General features: G+C 40.5%; 4 protein-coding genes and 2 non-coding genes across 6 annotated transcripts in view; 1 reads left to right on the top strand and 5 right to left on the bottom strand.

Annotated features, from left to right (window-relative positions):
- Positions 1-4,186, bottom strand: part of LOC115821580 (uncharacterized) — a 30,464-nt gene extending 26,278 nt beyond the window's left edge. Inside the window, exons 1-2 of the mRNA XM_030785391.1 lie at positions 3,782-4,186; positions 2,784-2,879 (exon numbers count right to left, since the gene is read on the bottom strand). Coding sequence (XP_030641251.1) covers positions 2,784-2,879; positions 3,782-4,186 — 501 coding nt within the window. The remainder of the gene's footprint in view (positions 1-2,783; positions 2,880-3,781) is intronic.
- A 1,949-nt stretch (positions 4,187-6,135) lies between these two features.
- Positions 6,136-10,446, bottom strand: LOC115820004 (zinc-binding protein A33-like). The gene is made up of 6 exons (XM_030783442.1): positions 10,042-10,446; positions 8,511-8,606; positions 8,163-8,393; positions 8,032-8,054; positions 7,835-7,953; positions 6,136-6,683 (listed from the first exon to the last, which is right to left on the bottom strand). The coding sequence occupies exons 1-6, from the start codon at positions 10,444-10,446 to the stop codon at positions 6,136-6,138; spliced, it is 1,422 nt and encodes a 473-aa protein (XP_030639302.1).
- A 1,352-nt stretch (positions 10,447-11,798) lies between these two features.
- On the bottom strand, positions 11,799-14,242 carry LOC115820009 (tripartite motif-containing protein 35-like). Its single transcript, XM_030783446.1, has 6 exons — positions 13,838-14,242; positions 13,305-13,400; positions 12,945-13,175; positions 12,827-12,849; positions 12,632-12,750; positions 11,799-12,343 (listed from the first exon to the last, which is right to left on the bottom strand). The coding sequence occupies exons 1-6, from the start codon at positions 14,240-14,242 to the stop codon at positions 11,799-11,801; spliced, it is 1,419 nt and encodes a 472-aa protein (XP_030639306.1).
- Positions 14,243-15,386: 1,144 nt separating this feature from the next.
- trnat-ugu (transfer RNA threonine (anticodon UGU)) lies at positions 15,387-15,459 on the bottom strand. Its single transcript has one exon. It is a non-coding gene; the product is annotated as a tRNA-Thr (tRNA).
- A 1,179-nt stretch (positions 15,460-16,638) lies between these two features.
- Positions 16,639-16,711, bottom strand: trnat-ugu (transfer RNA threonine (anticodon UGU)). Its single transcript has one exon. It is a non-coding gene; the product is annotated as a tRNA-Thr (tRNA).
- A 1,109-nt stretch (positions 16,712-17,820) lies between these two features.
- On the top strand, positions 17,821-20,644 carry pdp1 (pyruvate dehydrogenase phosphatase catalytic subunit 1). Its single transcript, XM_030783429.1, has 2 exons — positions 17,821-17,843; positions 19,036-20,644. The coding sequence occupies exon 2, from the start codon at positions 19,070-19,072 to the stop codon at positions 20,642-20,644; it is 1,575 nt and encodes a 524-aa protein (XP_030639289.1). The 5' UTR covers positions 17,821-17,843; positions 19,036-19,069.
- The last annotated feature ends 3,040 nt before the right edge of the window (positions 20,645-23,684 follow it).

Below are 23,684 nucleotides of genomic sequence, written 5' to 3'. Positions count from 1 at the left end.
AACTACATACTACACACTACACTTATATCATGTTTATATTACATTTCTTATTTATATTACACTCCCACATAGCTACGATCACTGCTACCTCTAGTACACTCTATGAAACTTTCTTTGCAACTATGTCTGCATATTCTTACATAAAGGGGGGAGGGGGGGACACAGTGGGAAAACATTTCACTGCCATTGTCTCGACATGGTGTTTGTAACGAATAAAACTTGAAACTTTAATACTTGTAATTTGAAAGGAAAAGGACATGCTGAATTAAAATGAAGACACCAAACCAATCAAGACAAAATGAAAAAGAAAATCCTCTCCAAATGAAATAAAGAACAAAACCATCTCTTAACCATTCCTTTTCCAGACATTTGTTTCTTAAAAGCTTTCAGAAAATCAACTTTCTCATCAGACATGACATTATCTACAAAGACAATAACAGTAGAAACATTTCACTTTAAACAGAGACAGTGTCAGATCTAACTGAGCTGTTTCACTGATACACAATGCTTCACTGGTAAGACCCTCAGAGGAGAGAGTTTACAGCGACTATAGAAGTATGGAAACATTCTCTCAGTAAAAGTATGTGTGAAGGTGCATAGGTGTGTTTTATTTAGAGGATCAGAGAATGAGAGCTTTCCTCTGTCCCAGTCCAGTTTCACTCTGATCCTCCGGAGTTTATTATTCACTCTCAGTGGAGTAGATGACTCTCCTGAGGCCTCTGACCAGTATTCACCAGCATCATCCAACATGACACGCCAGACACCAGTGTTAAAGAATGAGTTTCCCTTCCTCTGGTTTGACTCTGTGGTCACACCCAAGTCCCAGTCTCTATTGTCACCAACATCAACATCCCAGCAGTGTGTCCCTGAGTTAAAACCCTTAAAGCCCAGAACACATGTATATTCATCAAATCTCTCAGGATTATCAAGAATCTGCTGTTTCTCATCACTGAATCTCACACTGGTCAGATCCTTAGACAGGATGAGACATGGTGATGCAGTGTTGGGGTCCAGAATCACAGGAGCTGAAGAGAGAGAACAGAGACAGAGAGAGAGATGAAAAAAAGATTTGCATGTTCCTGCTTCTCTTAATGTAAAGAACATGGACCATTGTGAATATAAGTATTCTGAATGTCTAGAGTCTATCACATGTTAAACACCATTACTAAATTAAACAGTAACACAGTAAATCATGTGAGACAAAAGAGCACAGATGTAATTAATTGTAATGATAACATTTCGCGTTTTCATCTTGATAAAATAAATATCTGTGGGGACTGACAAGTTTCACTGTGTATGGCTCTTGCTAATGACACACTGTGATAATACCATAGAGGCTGTCTGTATAATAACAACATGAATTAAGAAAAGAAATATAAAACACACTGTAACTGAGGTCATTTATTCATATGAACAAAAGATGATTGCTAATTGCTAATCTAATTGCTGTCTGAGATCGTACCTAATGTAATGTTCTATTATTAATATTAATAATTAATAATTCATATTTAAATAGCCTATTTCTAATGTGATACACTGAATCCCATGTTACATCCACAACGTGTTTGTTTGTTTGATTTGACAAATGTTATGTGAATACCAGTTGTAATTTGAAATTCCTTTTTTTAAACCACTATAGATGTGAACACATTCATTGACCAGAGTCAGATCTGTTCCAAGAAGAAGAAAAGAGTTGGAGATGCAGCACTCAGTGAATTTGATTATCAGCAAAAACAGATTTGTCATTTTAAAAGCCCATGTCTTCATACTGAACCAGAGTCATTCACTGAGAAGCTAAATGTATTTAGCTCCTCATGCTGATTAACAAATGGTAAGACTAAAGATAAAAGCTCAGTGTTATTAATCATGCACTTCTCCTGTCTGATCACGATTCATGGCATCCCAGAGTTGCAGTCCTTCTGCCTCTGTCTGTCTGTCTCTTTCAATATCTCCTATCTCACAGTCAGATTTTGTCATGAAAACACAGCTAGCTGAAGTAGATATTTTGTGAATGGGATTCTATAACCAAACTTTCTGGCAATGAAAACTTGACAAATGGCTCTACAAGTAAAATCTAAAGTCTATTCTAAAAACAAACTCACAGTATTGAACAATGTCTTTCATCTTCTCCCAAACTCTGAACTTCAGGTTGTCCAGGTGCTTTGCCACATTGATCAGTGCTCCTGAAACCACCTCTGGATCCTGCAGTGTGCACTGGGCTCTGGAATAACATTCAGGAGTCAGTGCTGCTGTGGGTTTAGGCTCAGAATCTCAGAGGAGAGAGAGAGAGTGAGAGAAAACTTACCTTTTCACTGTGCTCTTGAAGTTCTGTGGAAAACAAAGAATGTGTAGTTAATGATTAGGTATCTAACAGTTTATTTTATGAACCAGATTACAGACAAACAGGGAGAGAGGGAAAGAGTTGTGATTTTTACCATCAAGAATGTTACATCACTGGTGCATAATTCGCCTTCTATGGCTCTGACTGTGTCTGAAAGAGATGATATTTCTCTATTCATCTTCTCAATCTTCTCCTTCATCGTCTGACTCTTCTGCGCCTCTTCCTCTCTCAGTGCAGTTATCCTGGCTGTCTCTTCATATCGTAGAAACTGGTGAAGTTTGTCAAACTGCTCTTTAATTTGACTCTCTGTGTTTTGGGCCTGGATCTGAGAAGTAATTAGATTTGAGTTAGATTTGATAATGCTTATCTCTTCCCTCTATTTTACATTAGCTCATTAGACATTGTCAATACACATTCATTCTTCATTTCTCATTATTCTCACCTTAATGTGTTTTGCTGTTTTATCACAGGTCAGTTTGACTTGTTTAAAGATCTCCAGTTTCTCCTGTAAGGGCTTCAGTGCAGTCTTCAGTTCATCCTTAAACAAAAGAGGAACAAGTCTCTGTATTTCAGCATCATTTCATGATAAACGGAAGTTTCCTCCTAAAATAGGGTGTTTAGCACACGAATAGGATATGTTTCTCTTGATAAATTAAGAAATGTACTAGTTTTTAAACTATGTATTGTATTACACAGGTTAAGAGTGGCAGTTGTGTTCTTTATCAAATATAAAAATACTTATTGCTAAATTAAGTATTAAAATACTTACTTGCTGTCTTCCTGTAGGCAGAAATGTCATAAATGACGTTACTTTTTATTTAATAAGAGCTTTACTAAACTAACAGCCACCGTGGAGAATCCTACTAGTGAGAAGTCCAATGACTTACAGTGTTCAAGTTCAAGTTTATTTGTATGGAGCTTTTTACAGTTAAAAACTGTCTCGAAGTTGCTGTACAGTGATCAGCGCCTAAACCCCCGGTGAGTAAGCCCAAGACAACAGTGGCAAGGAAAAACTCCCTGATGAAGTGAATAGGAGGAAGAAACCTTGGGAGGAACCAAGACTCAACATGAGAACTGAACTCCAGGCAGGAGGGACAGAAGTATATAGGCCTCATGCTGGGAGCAGACACTCCTTACAGTGTGTGCCTGTTACTGACAGATACAGTAGCCCCTTATGTGTCTGTTTTGAAGCATCACATGTGTAACTGATACAAATGTAAGGGATGTATGTACAGTGAGAACATCATGAAAATGTTGTATTTAAGACCAGAGATATTTAGTCATTGATTCTGAACTACCACTCCAATTCTGTCTATCTCTCTCTCATTCACTCAGGTTAATGTGTGTGCACCACTCACACTGTTTCTGTTCTGTAGGATGAGTCAGAGACACACCCAAATATGTCTTTAAAAAATGAAGTGTGCAAAGATTATATCTTACTCTGTAACGTGGAGCAGCTTCATCTACTGGACAAAATCTGTGATTTGTGTGTTTTTCTGAAGCCTGACACACCACACACACAGGCTGCTTATCCTTCAGACAGAAGAGTTTGAACTTCTCATTGTGCAGACTGCAGAAGTCCTCAGACCCTGATGAAGATCTCTGACTTCTCTCCTGTAAGAAAGTCTCACACAGGTTCTTTAGAGCCAGGTTATTCGGAGGTTGACCTCTTGATGATCTTCTCCTACAGACAGGACACTCCTGTGATCCTTTTGTTCTCCAGAACTTTTGTAGACAGTCTTTGCACAAACTGTGACTACATGACAGGACAACAGGATCCGTGAAGATGTCACAGCAAACAGGACAGGTTAAATCTTCCTCTGATATAAAAGCTTTAGATGCCATTTTCTGACAGCTCCTCTCCTGTAATGTCTCCTGCAAAATCAAGTTCACTTTCACTTTCTAATGTTCAGAGGTAAAACAAACAAAATCTCTGCATTCTGTATTTCATTCACTCTACAGACCTTTAAAAACATTAAATAACTCATTTCAATCATTTTCCTACCACACACCGTCATCTGTCACTCACCTGTTGTCTTTGATGTTGTGTAAAATTTAACTGTAGTCAGATTTCTGAAGAGCTCAACGGACTGCACTCTAATTCCTTCTGTCTGTAGTTCCAATATGTGGATGAGTTCAGTTAATGACTGATTCTGATTGGTTGTGTAATTACCTTGTTTTACCTGAGGATCAAGTTACGGGAGGGAATAAAACCTGTTTTGATGTGGCAGAAAGTGTCATTTTATTTTGTGTTTGTTAGTTATTTACTCATTTTCTGATGGGTTAATATGTGTCTCTGATAAATAATATTTTGTTCAGCTCCTGGGAACAATGGCTTGTGTTTTATATGGTCATAAATTCTGACCTGCAATAGGTTGATATGCCCTCTCTATAAAGAAATGCAGTATTTTTATATAAAATAGTAATTTTATGTGAATTTATGATTTAGAAATCAGCAAGCATGTTTATATGTCTTTTTCTAATTTATTATATTGTGTACTGTTCCTGGTAATGATAGCTTGTACTTCATCTGTCTTTTTTATTATTAGTGTACGGTGAAATGTCGCCCTCTCTAAAAAGAAAAGCAGTGATTGTGAACTCGACAAATACCGTCACCTGTATTATGCAATAATCACATATTCACACAGAACACATGCACACACAAAATAAGTATGGTCAACTGACTCAGGAAAAATGGAACAAGAGGGGCAAAAGATATTCAACAATAAAATCTGAAACTCTGATGTACATTGAAACATTGTGTGCAAGTTGTGCAAAAAATCTTTTGACCTGTTTTATATCTGTTGTACATTGCATTTTGTAACAAAAACTTTAGATTTATGTTGTGAACAGTAGGATGTGTATAAAAACAGAGCACACACGGTCCCTTTCTACATGAGGCTTCAGCAGAAAGTTCTGAACCAACAGGTCCACTCTGTCTGTCTGTCTGTATTATTGAGAGCCTTTTTCTGTCTTGTGCTTCCACCTGCTGTTACACTGAAGTATAACCTGGTTCATATTTTAAGAAACGAGTCACGAGTCACACAGAGTCAGATTACAACTCTCATGTGTGATGACCATGGCCACACCCTCGGCACACTGATGAATAAAAATGAAAACATTGTAAATATAAGCAAATCAGGTAGATACATGAGTGAATTGCAGTATCGCACATATGTGGAGAGGCTGTGGACTTTTAAAGCTGTTTTTTTTATTGATTACTAATCAAAACTATACAAACTGAAAGGACAAGGACATACTGAATTAAAATGAAGACACCTAAGCAATCAAGACAAAATGAAAAAAAAAAACATACTACATACTGCTCTTATATTATATCATGTTTATATTACATTTCTTATTTATATTACACTCCCACATAGCTACGATCACTGCTACCTCTAGTGCACTCTATGAAACTTTCTTTGCAACTATGTCTGCATATTCTTACATAAAGGGGGGAGGGGGGCACAGTGGGAAAACATTTCACTGCCATTGTCTCGACATGGTGTTTGTAACGAATAAAACTTGAAACTTCAATACTTGAAATTTGAAACAAACTGAAAGGAAAAGGACATGCTGAATCGAAATGAAGACACCAAACTAATCAAGACAAAATGAAAAAAAAAACAATCCTCTCCAAATGAAATAAAGAACAAAACTAACTCTTAACCATTCCTTTTCCAGACATTTGTTTCTTAACGGCTTTTTAGAAAATCAACTTTCTCATCAGACATGACATTATTGACAGTAACAGTAGAAACATTTCACTTCCAACAGAGACAGTATCAGATCTAACTGAGCTGTTTCACTGTTACACAACTCTTCAATGGTAAGACCCTCAGAGGAGAGAGTTTACAGCGACTATAGAAGTATGGAAACATTCTCTCAGTAAAAGTATGTGTGAAGGTGCATAGTTGTGTGTTATTTAGAAGATCAGAGAATGAGAGCTTTCCTCTGTCCCAGTCCAGTTTCACTCTGATCCTCTGGAGTTTATTATTCACTCCAAGTGGAGTAGATGACTCTCCTGAGGCCTCTGACCAGTATTCACCAGCATCATCCAACATTACACGCCAGACACCAGTGTTAAAGAATGAGTTTCCCTTCCTCTGGTTTGACTCTGTGGTCACACCCAAGTCCCAGTCTCTATTGTCACCAACATCAACATCCCAGCAGTGTGTCCCTGAGTTAAAACCCTCAGAGCCCAGAACACATGTATATTCATCAAATCTCTCAGGATTATCAAGAATCTGCTGTTTCTCATCACTGAATCTCACACTGGTCAGATCCTTAGACAGGATGAGACATGGTGATGCAGTGTTGGGGTCCAGAATCACAGGAGCTGAAGAGAGAGAACAGAGATAGAGAGAGAGAGAGATGAAAAAAGATTTGCATGTTCCTGCTTCTCTTAATGTAGAGAACATGGACCACTGTGAATATAAGTATTCTGAATGTCTAGAGTCTATCACATGTTAAACACCATTACTGAATTATACAGTAACACAGTAAATCAAAAGAATACAGATGTAATTCACAGTAATGATAACATTTCACATGTTCATTTTGATAAAAATAAATATCTGTGGGGACTGAGGAATTTGTATTGCATACAGAGTAGTTGTCTGTATGATAAGAATATGAATTATGAATATAAATATAAAACACACTGTAGCACCCCTGGGAAATGCTTGCTTTTATTTTTGATTACCATTTTGATTACCATACAATTTTGTGCTGTATATGGCTCTTGCTAATGACACACTGTGATAATACCATAGAGGTTGTCTGTATAATTACAACATGAATTAAGAAAAGAAATATAAAACGCACTCTAACTGAGGTCATTTATTCATATGAACAAAAGATGAAGAATCCCTCCTCTTATTTTATCCTGTTGTAAACTGAGCACAAAGACATTTTCCATCTCTTCAACATATGTGAGATGTTTGTCTCTAGACTTGATACATCCGCAACATTTGTTGACTTGACAAATGTTATGTGAATACCAGTAATTTGAAAAACCACTGTGGATTTGAACACATTCATTGACCAGAGTCAGATCTGTTCCAAGAAGAAGAAAAGAGTTGGAGATGCAGCACACAGTGGATTTGACTATCAACAATAACAGATTTGTCATTTTAAAAGCCCATGTCTTCATACTGAACCAGAAGCTTACTGTATTTAGCTTCTCATGCTGATTAACAAATGGTAAGACTGAAGATAAAAACTCAGTGTTATTAATCATGCACCTTTCTTGTCCAATCACATTTCACTGCATCCCAGAGTTGCAGTCCTTGCCTCTATATGTCTGCCTGTCTGTCTGTCTGTCTCTTTCAATATCTCCTATCTCACAGTCAAAATTTTGTCATGAAAACACAGCTAGCTGAAGCAGATATCTGTGAATGTGATTCTATAACCAAACTTTCTGGCAATGAAAACTTGACAAATGGCTCTACAAGTAAAATGTAAAGTCTATTCTGAAAACAAACTCACAGTATTGAACAATGTCTTTCATCTTCTCCCAAACTCTGAACTTCAGGTTGTCCAGGTGCTTTGCCACGTTGATCAGTGCTCCTGAAAGCATCTCTGGATCCTGCAGTGTGCACTGGGCTCTGGAATAACATTCAGGAGTCAGTGCTGCTGTGGGTTTAGGCTCAGAATTTCAGAGGAGAGAGAGAGAGAAAACTTACCTTTTCACTGTGCTCTTGAAGTTCTGTGGACAAAAAGAATGTGTAGTTAATGATTAGGTATCTAACAGTGTATTTTATAAACCAGATTACAGACAAACAGGGAGAGAGGGAAAGAGTTGTGAGAGTTTTACCGTCAAGAATGTTACATCACTGGTGCATAATTCGCCTTCTATGGCTCTGATTGTGTCTGAAAGAGATGATATTTCTCTATTCATCTTCTCAATCTTCTCCTTCATCGTCTGACTCTTCTGCGCCTCTTCCTCTCTCAGTGCAGTTATCCTGGCTGTCTCTTCATCTCGTAGAAACTGGTGAAGTTTGTCAAACTGCTCTTTAATTTGACTCTCTGTGTTTTGGGCCTGGATCTGAGAAGTAATTAGATTTGAGCTAGATTTGACAATGCTTATCTCTTTCTTCTATATTCCATTGAGTCATTAGACATTGCAAATACACATTAATGCTTCATTTTTCATTATTCTCACCTTAATGTGTTTTGCTGTTTTATCAAAGGTCAGTTTGGCTTGTTTAAAGATTTCCAGTTTCTCCTGTAAGGGCTTCAGTGCAATTTTCAGTTCATCCTGAAACAAAAGAGGAACAAGTCTCTGTATTTCAGCATCATTTCATGATAAATGGAAGTTTCCCCCTAAAATAGGGTGTTTATCGCATGAATAGGATATGTTTCTCTTGATAAATTAAGAAATGCACTAGTTATTAAACTATGTATTTTATTACACGGTTTAAGAGTGGCAGTTGTGTTCTTTATCAAATATAAAAGTACGTACTGCTAAATTAAGTATTAAAATACTTACTTGCTGTCTTCCTGTAGGCTGAAATGTCATAAATGACAAGGTGCTTTTTATGTAATAAGAACTTTACTAAACTAACAGCCACCGTGGAGAATCCCACTAGTGATAAGTCCAATGACTTACAGTGTTCAAGTTCAAGTTTATTTGTATGGAGCTTTTTACAGTTAAAAACTGTCTCGAAGTTGCTGTACAGCAATCAGCGCCTAAACCCCCGGTGAGTAAGCCCAAGACAACAGTGGCAAGGAAAAACTCCCTGATGAAGTGAATAGGAGGAAGAAACCTTGGGAGGAACCAAGACTCAACACGGGGAGGTCTGAGAACTGAACTCCAGGCAGGAGGGACAGAAGTATATAGGCCTCATGCTGGGAGCAGACACTCCTAACAGTGTGTGCCTGTTACTGACAGACACAGTAGCCGCTTATGTGTCTGTTTTGAAGCATCGCAAGTGTCACTGGTACAAATGTAAGTGATGTATGTACAATATGAACATCATGAAAATGTATTTAAGACCAGAGATCATTGATTTGGAACTTTTGTTAATGACTGAATTTTTTTCTTATGGCACCAGCCATTTCTTCCTAGGTACTTACAGAATTGTTTGACTCTAATAGTGTGCCACTCCAATTCTGTGTCTCCTTCATTCACTCAGGATAATGTGTGTGCACCACTCACACTGTTCTGTAGGATGGGTTGGAGGGACACCCATGTGTAGTGTGTTAAAATAGTGTGCTGTGATTAATTTTTGGTGGTTGCTGTGTTACTGCTTCACCTTTAGACACCACAGGTGGAGGTGCAGTCAAAGAGTGGGTCCCCAGTCACCACAGATCACAGATTGAATGGGCACCTACTCTGTGTGTGTGTGTGTGTGTGTGTGTGTGTGGTGTGTGTGTGTGTGTGTGTATATGTGGTGTGGGTGTGTGTAAGCCTGTCCTCTCCCAGTTCAGCTTGTCCAGTTGTTTGTATTATCGTCAGTTCCCTCATACCATAATCACCAGTACAGGACGATGAGAACTTCAGTCCTCCTTTCTAATATATATTACACACATGCTAATATATTCCACAGTGCTGAGACACCACAACTGAGAATCCAGATTATCAGTGAGAAGATCAGCAATTTCACTTAAAATATAAAATGAAATATGTCTTTAGAATACGAATATACGAAATATGTCTTTAGAAATTGAAGTGACCTGAGACTATGTCTTACCCTGTAACCTGGAGCAGCTTCATCTACTGGACGAAATTTGTGGTTTGCGTGTTTTTCTGAATCTCGACACACCAAACACACAGGCTGTTCATCTTCCAGACAGAAGAGTTTGAGTGTCTCACTGTGCAGACTGCAGAAGTCCTCAGACTCTGATGAAGATCTCTGACTTCTCTCCTGTAAGAAAGTCTCACACAGGTTCTTTAGAGCCAGGTTGGAAGAAGGTGGACGTTTTGATGATCTTTTCCTACATATTGGACACTCCTGAAATCCTTTGGCTGCCCAGAACTTTTGCAGACAAACTCTACACAAACTGTGACTGCATGACAGGACAACGGGATCCCTGAAGATGTCAAAGCACACAGGACAGGTTAAATCTTCCACTGATATTACAGCTTTAGACGCCATTTTCTGACAGCTCCTCCCCCCCAATGGCTCCTGCAAAATCAAGTTGACATTCACTTACTAATGTTCAGAGGCAAAACAAACAAAATCTCTGCATTCTGTTTTTCATTCACTCTACAGACCTTTAAAAACATTAAATAACTCATTTCATTCATTTTCCTACCACACCCCATCATCTATCACTCACTCACTTGTGTTTGACGTTGCGTAAAAAGTTACCTGTCGTCAAATTCATGAACAACTAAACAGACTGCACTCTAGTTCCTTCTGTCTGCAGTTCCTGAATGTGGATGAGGGTGGAGTTTAGTTGAAGGCTGAATCTGATTGGCTGTTTCCTTACCTTGTGGTACCTGAGGATCAAGTTGCGGGAGGGAATAAAACCTGTTTTGATGTGGCAGAAAGTGTCATTTTATTTTGTCTTTGTTAGTTATTTACTCATGTTCTGATGGGTTAATATGTGCCTCTAATAAATCATATTTTGTTCAGTTCCTGGGAACAATGGCTTGTATTTTATAAGGTCATAAATTCTGACTTGCAAAAGGTTGATATGCCCCCTCTAAAAATGGTCATTTTATTTTTATGTAGAATTGTCATTTTATATAAATGTATTGCTTGGAAATTGATAGGCAGGTTGCTTTTATATGTGTTTTTCTTATTACCGTAATTGTATCTTGTACTGTTCTTGGTATCTTGTCAGGTCATTTTTTAACTAGCATAAGATTAAATGTCACCCTCTTTCAAAAGCAAAGCAGTGTAAGTGAACCCACCAAATACTATCATCTGTATTGTGCAACAATCACATCCTCACATAAAACACTTCCACAGGAAAACATTTCCATTACATCATTCTTCTGCAAAATGGAATAAAGATGTTAATCTGTTACGCTCAACTAACATACGAAACAGTGTTTCAGGTTGAGAACCAAGATTAGACCATTCATATGCTGTCATCTGCATTAAACCTACATACTGGATTCTATATAATAAATTCACTTTATTCAAATTTATTCTCAACTACCACTGTCCTGTCATGATGTGAAAGATGTGTTCTGTAGAAATATCAAGCTTTCAGAAAAGCAAGTTTCTAATCAGAAAAAAAAACATTAATGAGAGAGACAATAGAATAAGTAACATTTCACTTTTACCGGAGACAAAATAAGAAGAGAACAAAACCTCTCCAAGTGAAATAAAGAACAAAATCAACTCTTAACCATTCCTTTTCCAGACATTTGTTTCTTACCAGCTTTAAGAAAATCAACTTTCTGATCAGACAAGACATTATTGACAGAAACAATAACAGTAGAAACATTTCACTTTAAACAGATCTAACTGAGTCAGATCTAACTGTGTCAGATCTAACTGAGCTGTTTCACTGATACACAATGCTTCACTGGTAAGATCCTCAGAGGAGAGAGTTTACAGTGACTATAGAAGAATGGAAACATTCTCTCAGTAAAAGTGTGTGTGAAGGTGTGTAGGTGTGTGTTATATAGGGGATCAGAAAATGAGAGTTTTCCTCTGTTCCAGTCCAGTTCCACTCTGATCCTCTGGAGTTTATTGTTCACTGTCAGTGGAGTAGATGAACCCACCGATGCCTGTGACCAGTATCTCCCATTTACATTCCGGACACGCCAGACACCCCTGTTAAAGAACGAATCACCCTTCCTCTGGTTTGACTCTGTGGTCACACCTAGAATCCAGTTTGTACTCTCCCCAACATCAACATCCCAGCAGTGTGTCCCTGAATTAAAGCCCTCAGAGCCCAGCACACATGTATATTTATTAAATCTCTCTGGATTATCAGGAATCTCATGATATTCATCACTGTATCTCACACTGGTCAAATCCTCAGACAGGATGAGCCATGGTTCAGCAGTGTTGGGATCCAGAATCACAGGAGCTAAAGGAGTAAAAACATAATGTCATATGATTATATATATTCATATAAGCATGTATTATACAGGTATGAACAGAGATACTATTCTAGAAATTAAATTTTCAAGTTTGACTGATGCTGCGTTCTGTACATCACTTCCAAAAAGAAACAAAAATGCTCCCTAATTTTCTCGATAACAGAACTCAAAAGCAACACCAGTACATTTTTTCTGTCACTCTCTCTCTCTATCTTTGTCTCGATTATGTCACGATGACCAACTTTCGTTATTCTTCTCTGTCAGGAGACACTCACTGTACTGAACATTCTTCTGCATCTTCTCCCAAACTCTGAACTTCAGGTTGCCCAGGTGCTTTGCCACATTGATCAGTGCTCCTGAAATCACCTCTGGATTCTGCAGTGTGCACTGAGCTCTGGAATAACAATCAAGAGTCAGTGCTACTCCGGGTTTTAGTTCAAAACTACAGAGAACAGAGAGACAGAACTTACCTTTTCAGTGTGGTTTGTAAGCCCTGTCAAAGGAAACCCAATCGTAAAAGTTAACCAATGGGGTATATATGTTTGTCTCTTATCATGAGAAAAAGTGATATAAAAATAATACTCGTACCTTCAGGAACGAGATGTCTTTGGTACCTAATGCCACCTCTATGACTCTAATCTTGTCTGAGAGAGATGATATCTCTCTACTCATCTCTTCAATCTTCTCCTTCATCATCTGACTCTTCTGTTCCTCTTCCTCTCTCAGTGCAGCTATCCTGGCTGTCTCTTCATCTCGTAGAAACTGATGAAGTTTCTCAAATTCTTCCCTAATCTGTTTCTCTGTGTTCTGGGCCTGGTTCTGCAATCAAGACATTAAAAGCAGAATTCGTGCTTTCAAAAGTTCTTACTTCTTGCCTGTCTTTTATTTTATGTCAAATTGTGAAAATTTCAAATATCCATCAATTTTTTCATCACTTGTTACTCAGACCTTGATGTGTTCTGCTGTTTTATCACAGGTTAATTTGATGTTTTCAAAGATCTTGAGTTTTTCCTGTAAGGGTTTCAGTGCAGTTTTTGTTTCCTCCTGCATAGAAAAACAAGACTTAACTGAACAGTTGCCTTTGTTTTCAGGTATGTAGGTATTTTTCACACACGGTATGCAGAACTCTATTCCATAAACATGACGGACCTGTTTTACACGATCAATTAACAAACAGTGAAGTCATCTAACTCAATAAGGCAAATGTTAATACTTCTAAATAGTACTAGTTGTTTTTAAAAGAGCTTTTAAAATCATTGTCAGTGTCTAATTGTCAACGTCTAATTGCCAATGTCTAATATATGCACTTTGTATAATTTAATATCCAAGTTATAAACTGGCAGGAGTCTCTACAACAGCACCAACAGGTAGAGGCAGGAAAACCTGAGAGTTTTGCTGATGACTATATCAGTTTAATTTAAGACAAGTGAATGATCAGAGAATATTACCCTATATTACCCTATAGCTCATATATACCTTACCCTATATTTCTGTGCAGCTTCATCTATCGGATAGAATTTGTGTTGTTTGTGTTTTTCTGAATCTCGACACACCAAACACACCGGCTGTTTATCCTCCAGACAGAAGAGTTTGAGTTTCTCACTGTGCAGACTGCAGAACTCCTCACACCCTGATGAAGATCTCTGACTTCTCTCCTGTAAGAAAGTCTCACACAGGTTCTTTAGAGCCAGGTTATTAGGAGGCTGACCTTTTGAAGATTTTCTACGGCAAACTGGACACTCCTTGGAATCCTTTTTATTCCAGAACTTCTGCAGACAGACTTTACACACACTGTGGCTACATGACAGGACAACAGGATCCCTGAAGATGTCACAGCACACAGGACAGCAGAAGTCATCTTCCGACAGTGCTGATTCTGAAGCCATTTTCTCACAATAACACTTGATCTCTTATAACGACTTATGTTTCACTGACTGTACTTTCCTTGCTGAACTGCAATTACAGGAATCTCTGCCTTCTGTCTATACTCCAGTCTGGTAAATGTTAACTTAGTCAATCCTCCTGGAATTCATTGTCTGCCGATTTCTGTGAACAACACAACTGCGTTGTTATCGAATTTTATTTTAATTTATTGAAGAAAAACGAGATCCGAAATTTGGTCTGACTGTGGAGATGTTAGAATGACTTACGTTTTACTTCCCTCTTTCAGGTGAGTTGTTAAAAGGGTGGAGTTTGGGCAAAGGAGCATTCTAATTGGTTATTGCTGTCCTCACGATACAGACAGCAGAGTCTCATGCAGCTTTTTTGATACTGTGTGCGTTCTGAAGCAGGCTATGTCCTCAGTCTGACTAGATCTAGATCTCTTACAACTCCCAAGCATAGTTAATGAAAGGATTTTTGACTTTTACAGGCACACTACCTGGCACGTTGTAAAATACAGAATTTCTCTCAAAGTGTTTTAGATTTATGTTATGAGTGTTACAGTATGGGAGGAGTTTGTTCTGATTCACATGTCATGGGTAAAAACAGAACAAACTTGATCTTCATATCTCACAGTAAAAAAAAAAAAAAAAAAAAAAAGTCCTGAACCAAGACATCCTCGTTTAATGACGCTGGCATTCTCAGCCTTTCGCTCAATGCTGCCACCTGTTGTTCTATAGAATTATCACGTCTTCAAGATCTACAGAATATCCGTGAATATTTGGCAGCGTGCAGTTAAAATACAGACAGTCTGATAAGCACATATTATAAAGCTTGTAATTCTCTGATGTTGTTGTTGTTGTTTTATACTTGTTTCTGGCATACATTGTTGATATGCGTTTCATCCAACTCATTGTAAAAACACAAACAGAACATTTCCCTTGTTTGACAGGTTTAAAAGAAGCCGTGCCTTACATTAAAGTATCATCGCTTTCACGATAATTTCCGGAGACTTTTACGTCCAGTTTTTGTGAAATGTGTTCCCCTGCTGCAGTTGAGCTGGTTTTTAGGACTATCTTTTACACGCAGGATAATGGCCATTGATTTTAGGAGGGCCGGTTTGAGCCTCCCCAAAATTACAAAGTGTCAAGGCCCCAGCGAGGATTGAACTCGCGACCCCTGGTTTACAAGACCAGTGCTCTAACCACTGAGCTATGGAGCCTTACCTGATGTCAGGTGTGTCACTCATTCAATATAAAGATGTCATCCAATTCAAACACAATGAGCACCACACCTCAAAGGTCTAACAGGTTATATTGTCATGAATACAACATTGGTTCCTGTCTTTACTGTAAAGCCGATGACACAAATAACCATGGCTCCGATGTCACAGTCAACATCTCTGGGAAATTCTGTCATTTACATTTAATAAAACCAGACAAACCAACACACACACCTAAACTGATACTGACACACTCACACTATCAAATAACTGCCCTTCCATCAGTAACACTGTCTGTGATGGACATTAAAGGACTCAAATATATAGTAAAATACTATGGGTGTTCTTAAGAAAAAGTCCTTATTGGTCAACTGTGTTACTTGTATTCACACACCCTAACAAGGAAAGTTTTGACATATGGGTACTTCCTCAATAATACAACCAATAATACATAACATATATATCAAATTCTGTGTAACAAATTGCTGTAACATTCACTAGGAAATGTATCAGTATTAAATGAATTTCATTTTTGTCACTTTAATGAGTTTTTTCTGTTGACTGTGTTTCCGGTTTGACATTCGTATTTCACATCCGACCTTCATGTAGTTCATCCGCAGCGTGATTATAGAGACAAACAGTGAAAGTAAACCAAAAACAGGAACTCATCATTTAAAATACTCTTAATACTCTCTGGGGGAAATGGATGTGGCCTACATTCAGCATAAATGTGATTGATTTGATATTTTGAAAATCCCCTTTTAACGAATAAACAAAAGAAAACACTAATCTCTCAGCCTGCCATTCTCATTTACCTAAAATAACTATGTGAACATTATTCCCTCCTGAACGCAACATATTCAGGAGCTCCTGTGAGAATTTCAGTACTCAAACCAGTTGTAGTCGTTTGGACTTCTTATTCACTTACCAGCTAACAGAAGTAGTGAGGTAGCCAGAAACTCCAAAGAGTGACTAGAAAAATGTGAAAATTCCCTTTTGTTTAACTCAAGATCCTCCCTCAGAAATAGCCTTTCAACTACTGAGGACTAATGTCAAGGGACAACAAACTTTCTCTATTATTGCACTCTTTCCTGGACACAAGGCCTGGCTTGACATGCGGTCATACCACTTCACTAGATGTGTGACCAAAGTTCATCATCCCAAAATCAACACCTGATAAGGCCCCAGCGAGGATCGAACTCGCGACCCCTGGTTTACAAGACCAGTGCTCTAACCACTGAGCTATGGAGCCTTACCTGTGATGCTTGTTGTCACTCATCCATTATAAAGGACTCACATTGTGTGCACACAATGAAAGAACCACACCCTTTATTTACTCACTTACCAGCTGCACTTACCTAGAGCAGCTGGAGAAACCTTGAGAAGGGCAATAACCACCATGCTTCTGCTTCTAGCACAGAACCTTCCGGTTACTATCCATAATACTACACTTTAGTTGCTTGTCATATTCATCATAAAATGTATGACTTTGTCACAGTTGGGCTCTGTAAAAGAACTAGTGTGGTCACACTAAACAAACATATACAAACCAGCCAGGGCTGATACCTAAACCAGCTGTCACTTTTATTTGATTGACCCTCCATATGTGACTTATTTAACAACCACACACTTGACGGATAGTGTCATATAATTATCAGAAGATTTAGAAGTAGAATTTATTGAATCAAAGGCCAGATTGGTCTCTTTCTCATTCAGTTTCTTTTCTTTTTTTTCTTTTCTTTTTTTTTACTTTATCACGTCACAAATGTCAATATTACAGCTTTAAAAAACTGTCAAGACTCACCAGCTTTACATCCACTTCAATCTCTGTTTCTTAGACACATATAGGCTACTTAGTACAGCGACAGACACACACCTAAACAGAGACAGAGAGTACTTGTGCGTGTGTGTGTGTGTGTGTGTGAGAGAGAGAGAGAGAGAGAGAGAGAGAGAGAGAGAGAGAGAGAAAGAGAGAGAAGGAGAGATAGTATTGCCGCTCTCTCAAACTCCGCTTACTAAATGGCTCAATAAAACTTAAGATAAGCCATGGACCTTAACTGCTGCGCTTCAGTTAGAATTACCCATCAACCCATCACTTTACAAGTTGATAGTAAAACCCGTTATCCGAACGATTCGACATTACATTAATGTCAGATTGATTCATAAATTTGATACAGGATGCTACCCAAAGTCTACTTACGACATTTGCACCGGCACAGAACATGTTAACGGCGCATCTGCTGACGCAGGCGCCACGTAAATGAGCCAATCAGCTGGCTAGGTATGTGTTGGGACCGTGAGGGTTAGCGGGATGCGGGTGGGGTGTGTGTTTGTAATGTACAGAAACACTGGCGACAAACTACACGACCTTCTGAGCGAGTGAGGTGAGTGTTGGTGAATTTTAAAAGCCATACGTGATATGTTAAAACTCAATTTCATTAACGTTAGTTGAACTACATTTGCTCTTGATGACGACAGGTTGGGTTGTATTTTTAACCAAGCATGGTGTAGTCAGTGGTTGCGTAGCTAGCCACACAGATTGGAAATACACCAGTTTTTAGCTGTCAGCCAGAAACGATATTGAATGGGTGTAACCATAACAGCTCTATGCTGACGGTTCATCTGTGTATTTTATCGAGAGTTGTGTTTATGGGTCTGATTCTGTATTCCAGCACAGTTGGTAAACTGTGTAACAGTTTTGTAACTGCTGCAGTGCGGAGGGTGGGAGCGTTTCAAACAAACCCCTAAAGCTGCTCTTCGATTGAGTTCTTGTGCAGTTTCGTTACACTTGTATTCGATCGTATTCGGCTTCCTTGCCTAAAAGGCAAGTGTTTGACTAAAGCACATAGTATTGCAACTGTTATTTTGTTAGCCTCCGTGTTTTAGTCGTGAGCTGAATGTAGTTTCATTATCTTTTATCTAATTGCATCTGAACGACATGCGGATGCAAACTTACAGCTTGACTCATCCTTAAAATATGTTACGGGTGAATTAGTAGCATCTCGCCTTTCAGCCATATGCAGTAATCTTGAACTTCTGGGTTAATTCTGCATACACGCATGTCTGTCACGAATCCAATGGCAACACTTAATAATTCATCCACATATTGGTGCAGCATAGGAAAGGGCATCTGAGATGTTCCGTAATTTCAGGTCGTTGAGACGGTCCATCCGTTCCAATAGGCCGTTGCGAAATGTCAGCCGTCTTGTGAAGCGAGCCTAAAATAGCCAGCCCGCCTGCCCGCATACACTCGTAGGGCTTTCCGTGCCATGCTGCGACGACACCGATGTGTGTTTTAGAAAGTAAGAACTGGTAGCTTGCAAAGGCGAAACACCGTTGTACTGGTATGTCGCCTCCTTTTTGATTTTAGCGCTTTAAAGTAGCATGTGTAATTAAGCAGTTGTCCCGGTAGTTGTCTTTCTTAAAGATGCCACTGATATCTGTCACTAGTATGTGGGATATTTCTTATTAGCCATCTGACCTTGAACTATTTGTTGAACTGTTGGTGTGTGTTTTTGGTTTGCAGTTTGGTTGTGTGAGCCATTTATTTAGGTTTGCGTGTGTGCTCTCTTTCAGGTCCTGCGTGAGAGGCTCCTTTGGGCGTGTTGCCATGGCTACAACCTCTCAGCTGTTCAGGGCACTGCATGGCAGGGACTTCAGTCGTATCTGGACTTCTTCTTTCTCGTGCCAAACCCATCTGCCTTGCTGCCAGTCGTTTCAGCCAGGTGCCTGTCTGAACCAGCGGAGCCCTAACATAGAACGAAGATGGTACCCGACGCGCGGTTTCAGGACCTCGGCCGTTCAACACAGCTACCACCTAAGCCCACCTCAGGTCAACAGCATCCTGAAAGCCAACGAGTACAGCTTCAAAGTGCCTGAGTTTGATGGTAAGAACCTCAGCACCGTCTTGGGCTTTGACAGCAATCAGCTGCCAGCCAACGCTCCAATCGAGGACCGACGCAGCGCGGCGACCTGCCTCCAGACGAGGGGGATGCTACTGGGCGTTTTCGACGGGCACGCCGGTTGTGCGTGCGCCCAGGCCCTCAGCGAGCGCCTCTTTTACTACATCGCCGTGGCGATGCTCCCTCACGAGACCCTGGTGGAACTGGAGAACGCAGTGGAGAGCGGACGTCCCCTGCACCCCATCCTGCAGTGGCACAAGCATCCCAACGACTACTTCAGCAAGGAGGCTTCGCGCCTCTATTTCTCCAGCCTGCGCACCTACTGGCAGGAGCTCCTGGACCTGAGCAACCCCGGGGAGACGCCCGACGTCAGGGAGGCACTCATCAACGCGTTCAAACGGCTGGACAATGACATTTCCCTGGAGGCGCAGGTTGGCGACCCCAACGCCTTCCTCCACTACTGGGTACTGAGAGTTGCCTTTTCAGGTGCCACCGCCTGCGTCGCCCACGTCGACGGCAACGACCTTCACATCGCCAACACGGGCGACGGAAGGGCGGTCCTAGGGGTGCAGGAGCCCGACGGCTCGTTCTCGGCGTTGACGCTCTCCAACGACCACAACGCGCAGAACGAGGACGAGGTCAGGCGGGTGCGGTCCGAGCACCCGCCGAACGAGGCCAAAACGGTGGTGAAGCAGGATCGACTGCTGGGACTGCTCATGCCGTTCCGCGCCTTCGGCGACGTCAAGTTCAAATGGAGCATCGAGCTGCAAAGGCGGGTGCTGGAATCTGGGCCGGACCAGCTGCACCAGAACGAACACACCAAGTTCATCCCACCCAATTACCACACCCCGCCCTACCTGACGGCCGAACCCGAGGTCACCTACCACAGGCTCCGCCCACAGGATCGGTTCTTGGTGCTGGGCTCAGACGGCCTGTGGGAGACGCTGCACAGACAGGAGGTGGTACGCATCGTCGGCGAATACCTGACAGGCGTACACCAGCAGCAGCCAATCACAGTCGGCGGCTACAGGGTTACCTTGGGGCAAATGCACGGGCTGCTTTTGGAGAGGAAGGCGCGTATCTCGTCCACATTCGAGGACCAGAACGCGGCGACGCACTTGATCCGCCACGCGGTGGGAAACAACGAGTTTGGCACGGTGGATCACGAGAGACTGTCGAAGATGTTGAGTCTGCCCGAGGAACTCGCCAGAATGTACAGGGACGACATCACGATAATTATAGTGCAGTTCAACCCGCACGTCATCGGGGGGCAGCAAAACTGACAGCGCTTATCGCTCACACGCACTCTCGCGCATCACGGTCGTTGTAGAGTGGAGTTTAATCGACTGCTTACAGGAATGTCGTAAACTCATGTTCAAGCACACGTACTCCAAAAAATCACATCCATTCACTCACACAGGGCTCACCGGAATCATAGTGCAGTTTATTTCTGCACATTATCAAGCACAAATATTGTTTCTGTTATTTCTATTTCTATTATTCTCTCTCCTTTCTCTCCATTCTCTTTTTTCCCCCTACTGTCTTTTTTTTTTTATTTAACCCTCCTTGTGTCTTTTGCTCCATTTGGTTCTCTCAGTTTGGTCTGTATGGAAGCATTTGCTATTTGTCTAATACTCACGCAGTGACACTGTAGTAAGTTGTAATACTGTTTCAGCCATGCCACAGGAATACTGCAGAACACCAGCTGCACCACACACACTATACAACACTTTATAATCAAAGAAGGTCTGTTATTGAGAAGAGGTGTGTGTGTTCGTGTGTGTGCGTGTCCGTTCTATACTGTACACTGTATAAATAAGTGCTTTGTGCCGCGACTGTGTAACTGAGCTCCTTCTGTTTTCTTTTCCGGTGTGCTGTGCTGAGTCACCAGTGTAGACACCCGTGTGTGTTTGTGTGTGGGTGTGTGTGTGTGTTTGTGTGGGGGTGGGTGTGTGTGTTTGTGTGTGGGTGTGTGTGTGTGTGTGTGTGTGTGTGACTGTGAGAGAGAGACGCTGTGACCGTGACACAGCTTCAGTGTAATGTTTTGGTCCTTTGCATTTCTGTCGTTCCTCGTTACTCTTTGAGGTTGAAGCACAGACTGCCCAATATGAACAGGTTTTTCCAGCCCGTGACAACACGTGAACAGAGCCCAGCACTTCATCGTGAACAGCCAAACTCTCACTCCTGTAACAGAGCAAGACTTAAAACGTCTATTGACGGAGACAGATGTCTGTAAGTCAGCCTGGCTGGGGTTTTTTTTTTTTTTTTATACACCAGTGAGACACTGCTCTCTAAAATGTGCCAAAACATGTCGCTGTTTGAGTTTGTTTTGTGTTTGTCCTTTTAGGATTTGCTTTATGAGCCTCCTGATGGCTCTGTGCTTCAGAGAATGCTGGGAAAGTTTTGAGTCAAATAAACACTCGCGCGCACACACACATACATTGTGTGTATTTTTCCCAGTAGGAAAGACTTGTAAGTATTACCCAGGATGTGACTCTTTAGAATCAGTCATGAATCTCTCCCTGGGGAATATGAATCGTTTAAATAATGGAGGAAAGGCTGTAAAATGCAAGTTTAACATTTGTCCTTCTGCCCCTCCCTGAAATTGATCTAACAGGGATGATAGTGGCCAGAGAGATGCTATAAAATCTTTTTTTTTTTCTTTTTTTGAGAGTGGTTGATAAATACGGAGCATGGAGTTCTGGGACACTGGTTGCACACTGGTGTCAGCACAACTTGGCGTTACAAGGTTTTTGTCTCTGTGCCATAGATATCGTATATCACCTTACGCGTAACAGTGACAGTTGGTCTACCTTGTTTAATAGTGGCAGCTCTGCAACTGGCATCCATTTTGGATCCAGTCCTTGTGACTGGACATATCATTGGTTGGCATCACAGTGAAGGGAAGCTTTAAATAGAACCTGCCTGATGGGTTATAACAGCCAGCCGATGAGTTAAAAGGCGTGCGTTTAGCGTGTGTTTCTGTGTGTCTGCGTGTGCGCACGCATGTGTGTGTGTGTGTGTGTGTGTGTTCAGACTCTCCTGTAGACCTTTCCTCGTTTTATTTTTAGCACTGCGCTGCATGTAAGGAGTCGACTACTTTTAATGGGCAACCAAAAATGTCCGTGGCTATAACACAGAAATGATTTGTCCAGTTTTCAGTGCCACCTCCTGTGTTCATTCTAAAGATCAAACCGTCTCCTGGCTTTGATATAGTGAGTTATTTGTCTTGTTGTCTATTGTTTTTTTTTCATTGTAACAAACTGACTTTTATGTTGAAGATGTAGATATTTACTATGGACGGGGGGGGGGGAAATTGTGTTAAATGCATTTGCACAGGGTCAACTGCTTTTGCCAGACAGCTTGTGAAACAGATGCTGTGTAACAGAGTCTCTGCTACTGTAGATTTGGAGCCAGAACATTTTGGTCTTATTTTATTCCCATCACATGATTTGAGTGTGTCAGGACCACATAATTCTCAGATCATAAACCAAATGGACAGTGGATGTTAATACTGGATTAACAGATTTTTTTTTTTTACGTTATAAACTGACACGTGAAATATCTCAAGATCATTGTTTTTTTGTATTTTGGTTTTTTTTTTTTAGCGTTTCAAATGAATCCTAAATGAATTTTGTGGGAGATACGTCGTACAGTCCGTGAATGTGCGCTCCAGGCCGATTGGGTTTCATTTACAGACACGAAGTCCGTGAGGGGTGGCGTAACGGTGTCGTTTTCCGTCTCTATCCCGGTCCCAAAATACACGCGCGCACACACACACACACATTCCTAACCCACCCCCCCCACGTGTGTCGTACACCTTTAATCATTTCTGTTATTTATGTTACTGAGATTCAAATGGACCCAAATCTGACCGTTCATCCACCAACTGACATTGAAGTCTGGTTCTTTAGCTCTCTGATGGCTGTCCTGCGCTGCTCTAATACAGCTCTCAATAGGCCTTTGGTTTTACAGTCTAACAGGCCCATACCTTTGTGAAACACACACTCATACACACTTCTCCTATGCTTCATTTAGCAAGCACAGACGTCAGGTTGTTAAAACGAGAGGAAAAAACACACACACAGTGTACACAACTTAGTCTCTTTCTGAGAAGGGCAGTGAATCAGTTTCAAAGAAGTGGTTTTTTGTTTTGTTTTGGGGTTTTTTTGTTTTGTTTTGGTTTTTTTTTTCCTCTAACAAAGCTTCTGTTTCACAGTAACGTAAGAACAGAAACCCTCTTTTTGCGTTTATGCATCCTTATCCGCACAACAAGTTGATATAAACAGGAATATCACTATTATTATTTGTAAACCAATGTTA

The sequence above is a fragment of the Chanos chanos genome, chromosome 9 (genome assembly GCF_902362185.1).
Source record: "Chanos chanos chromosome 9, fChaCha1.1, whole genome shotgun sequence".
Lineage (NCBI taxonomy): Eukaryota > Metazoa > Chordata > Actinopteri > Gonorynchiformes > Chanidae > Chanos > Chanos chanos.
This window is presented reverse-complemented; position numbering and strand designations above follow the sequence as displayed.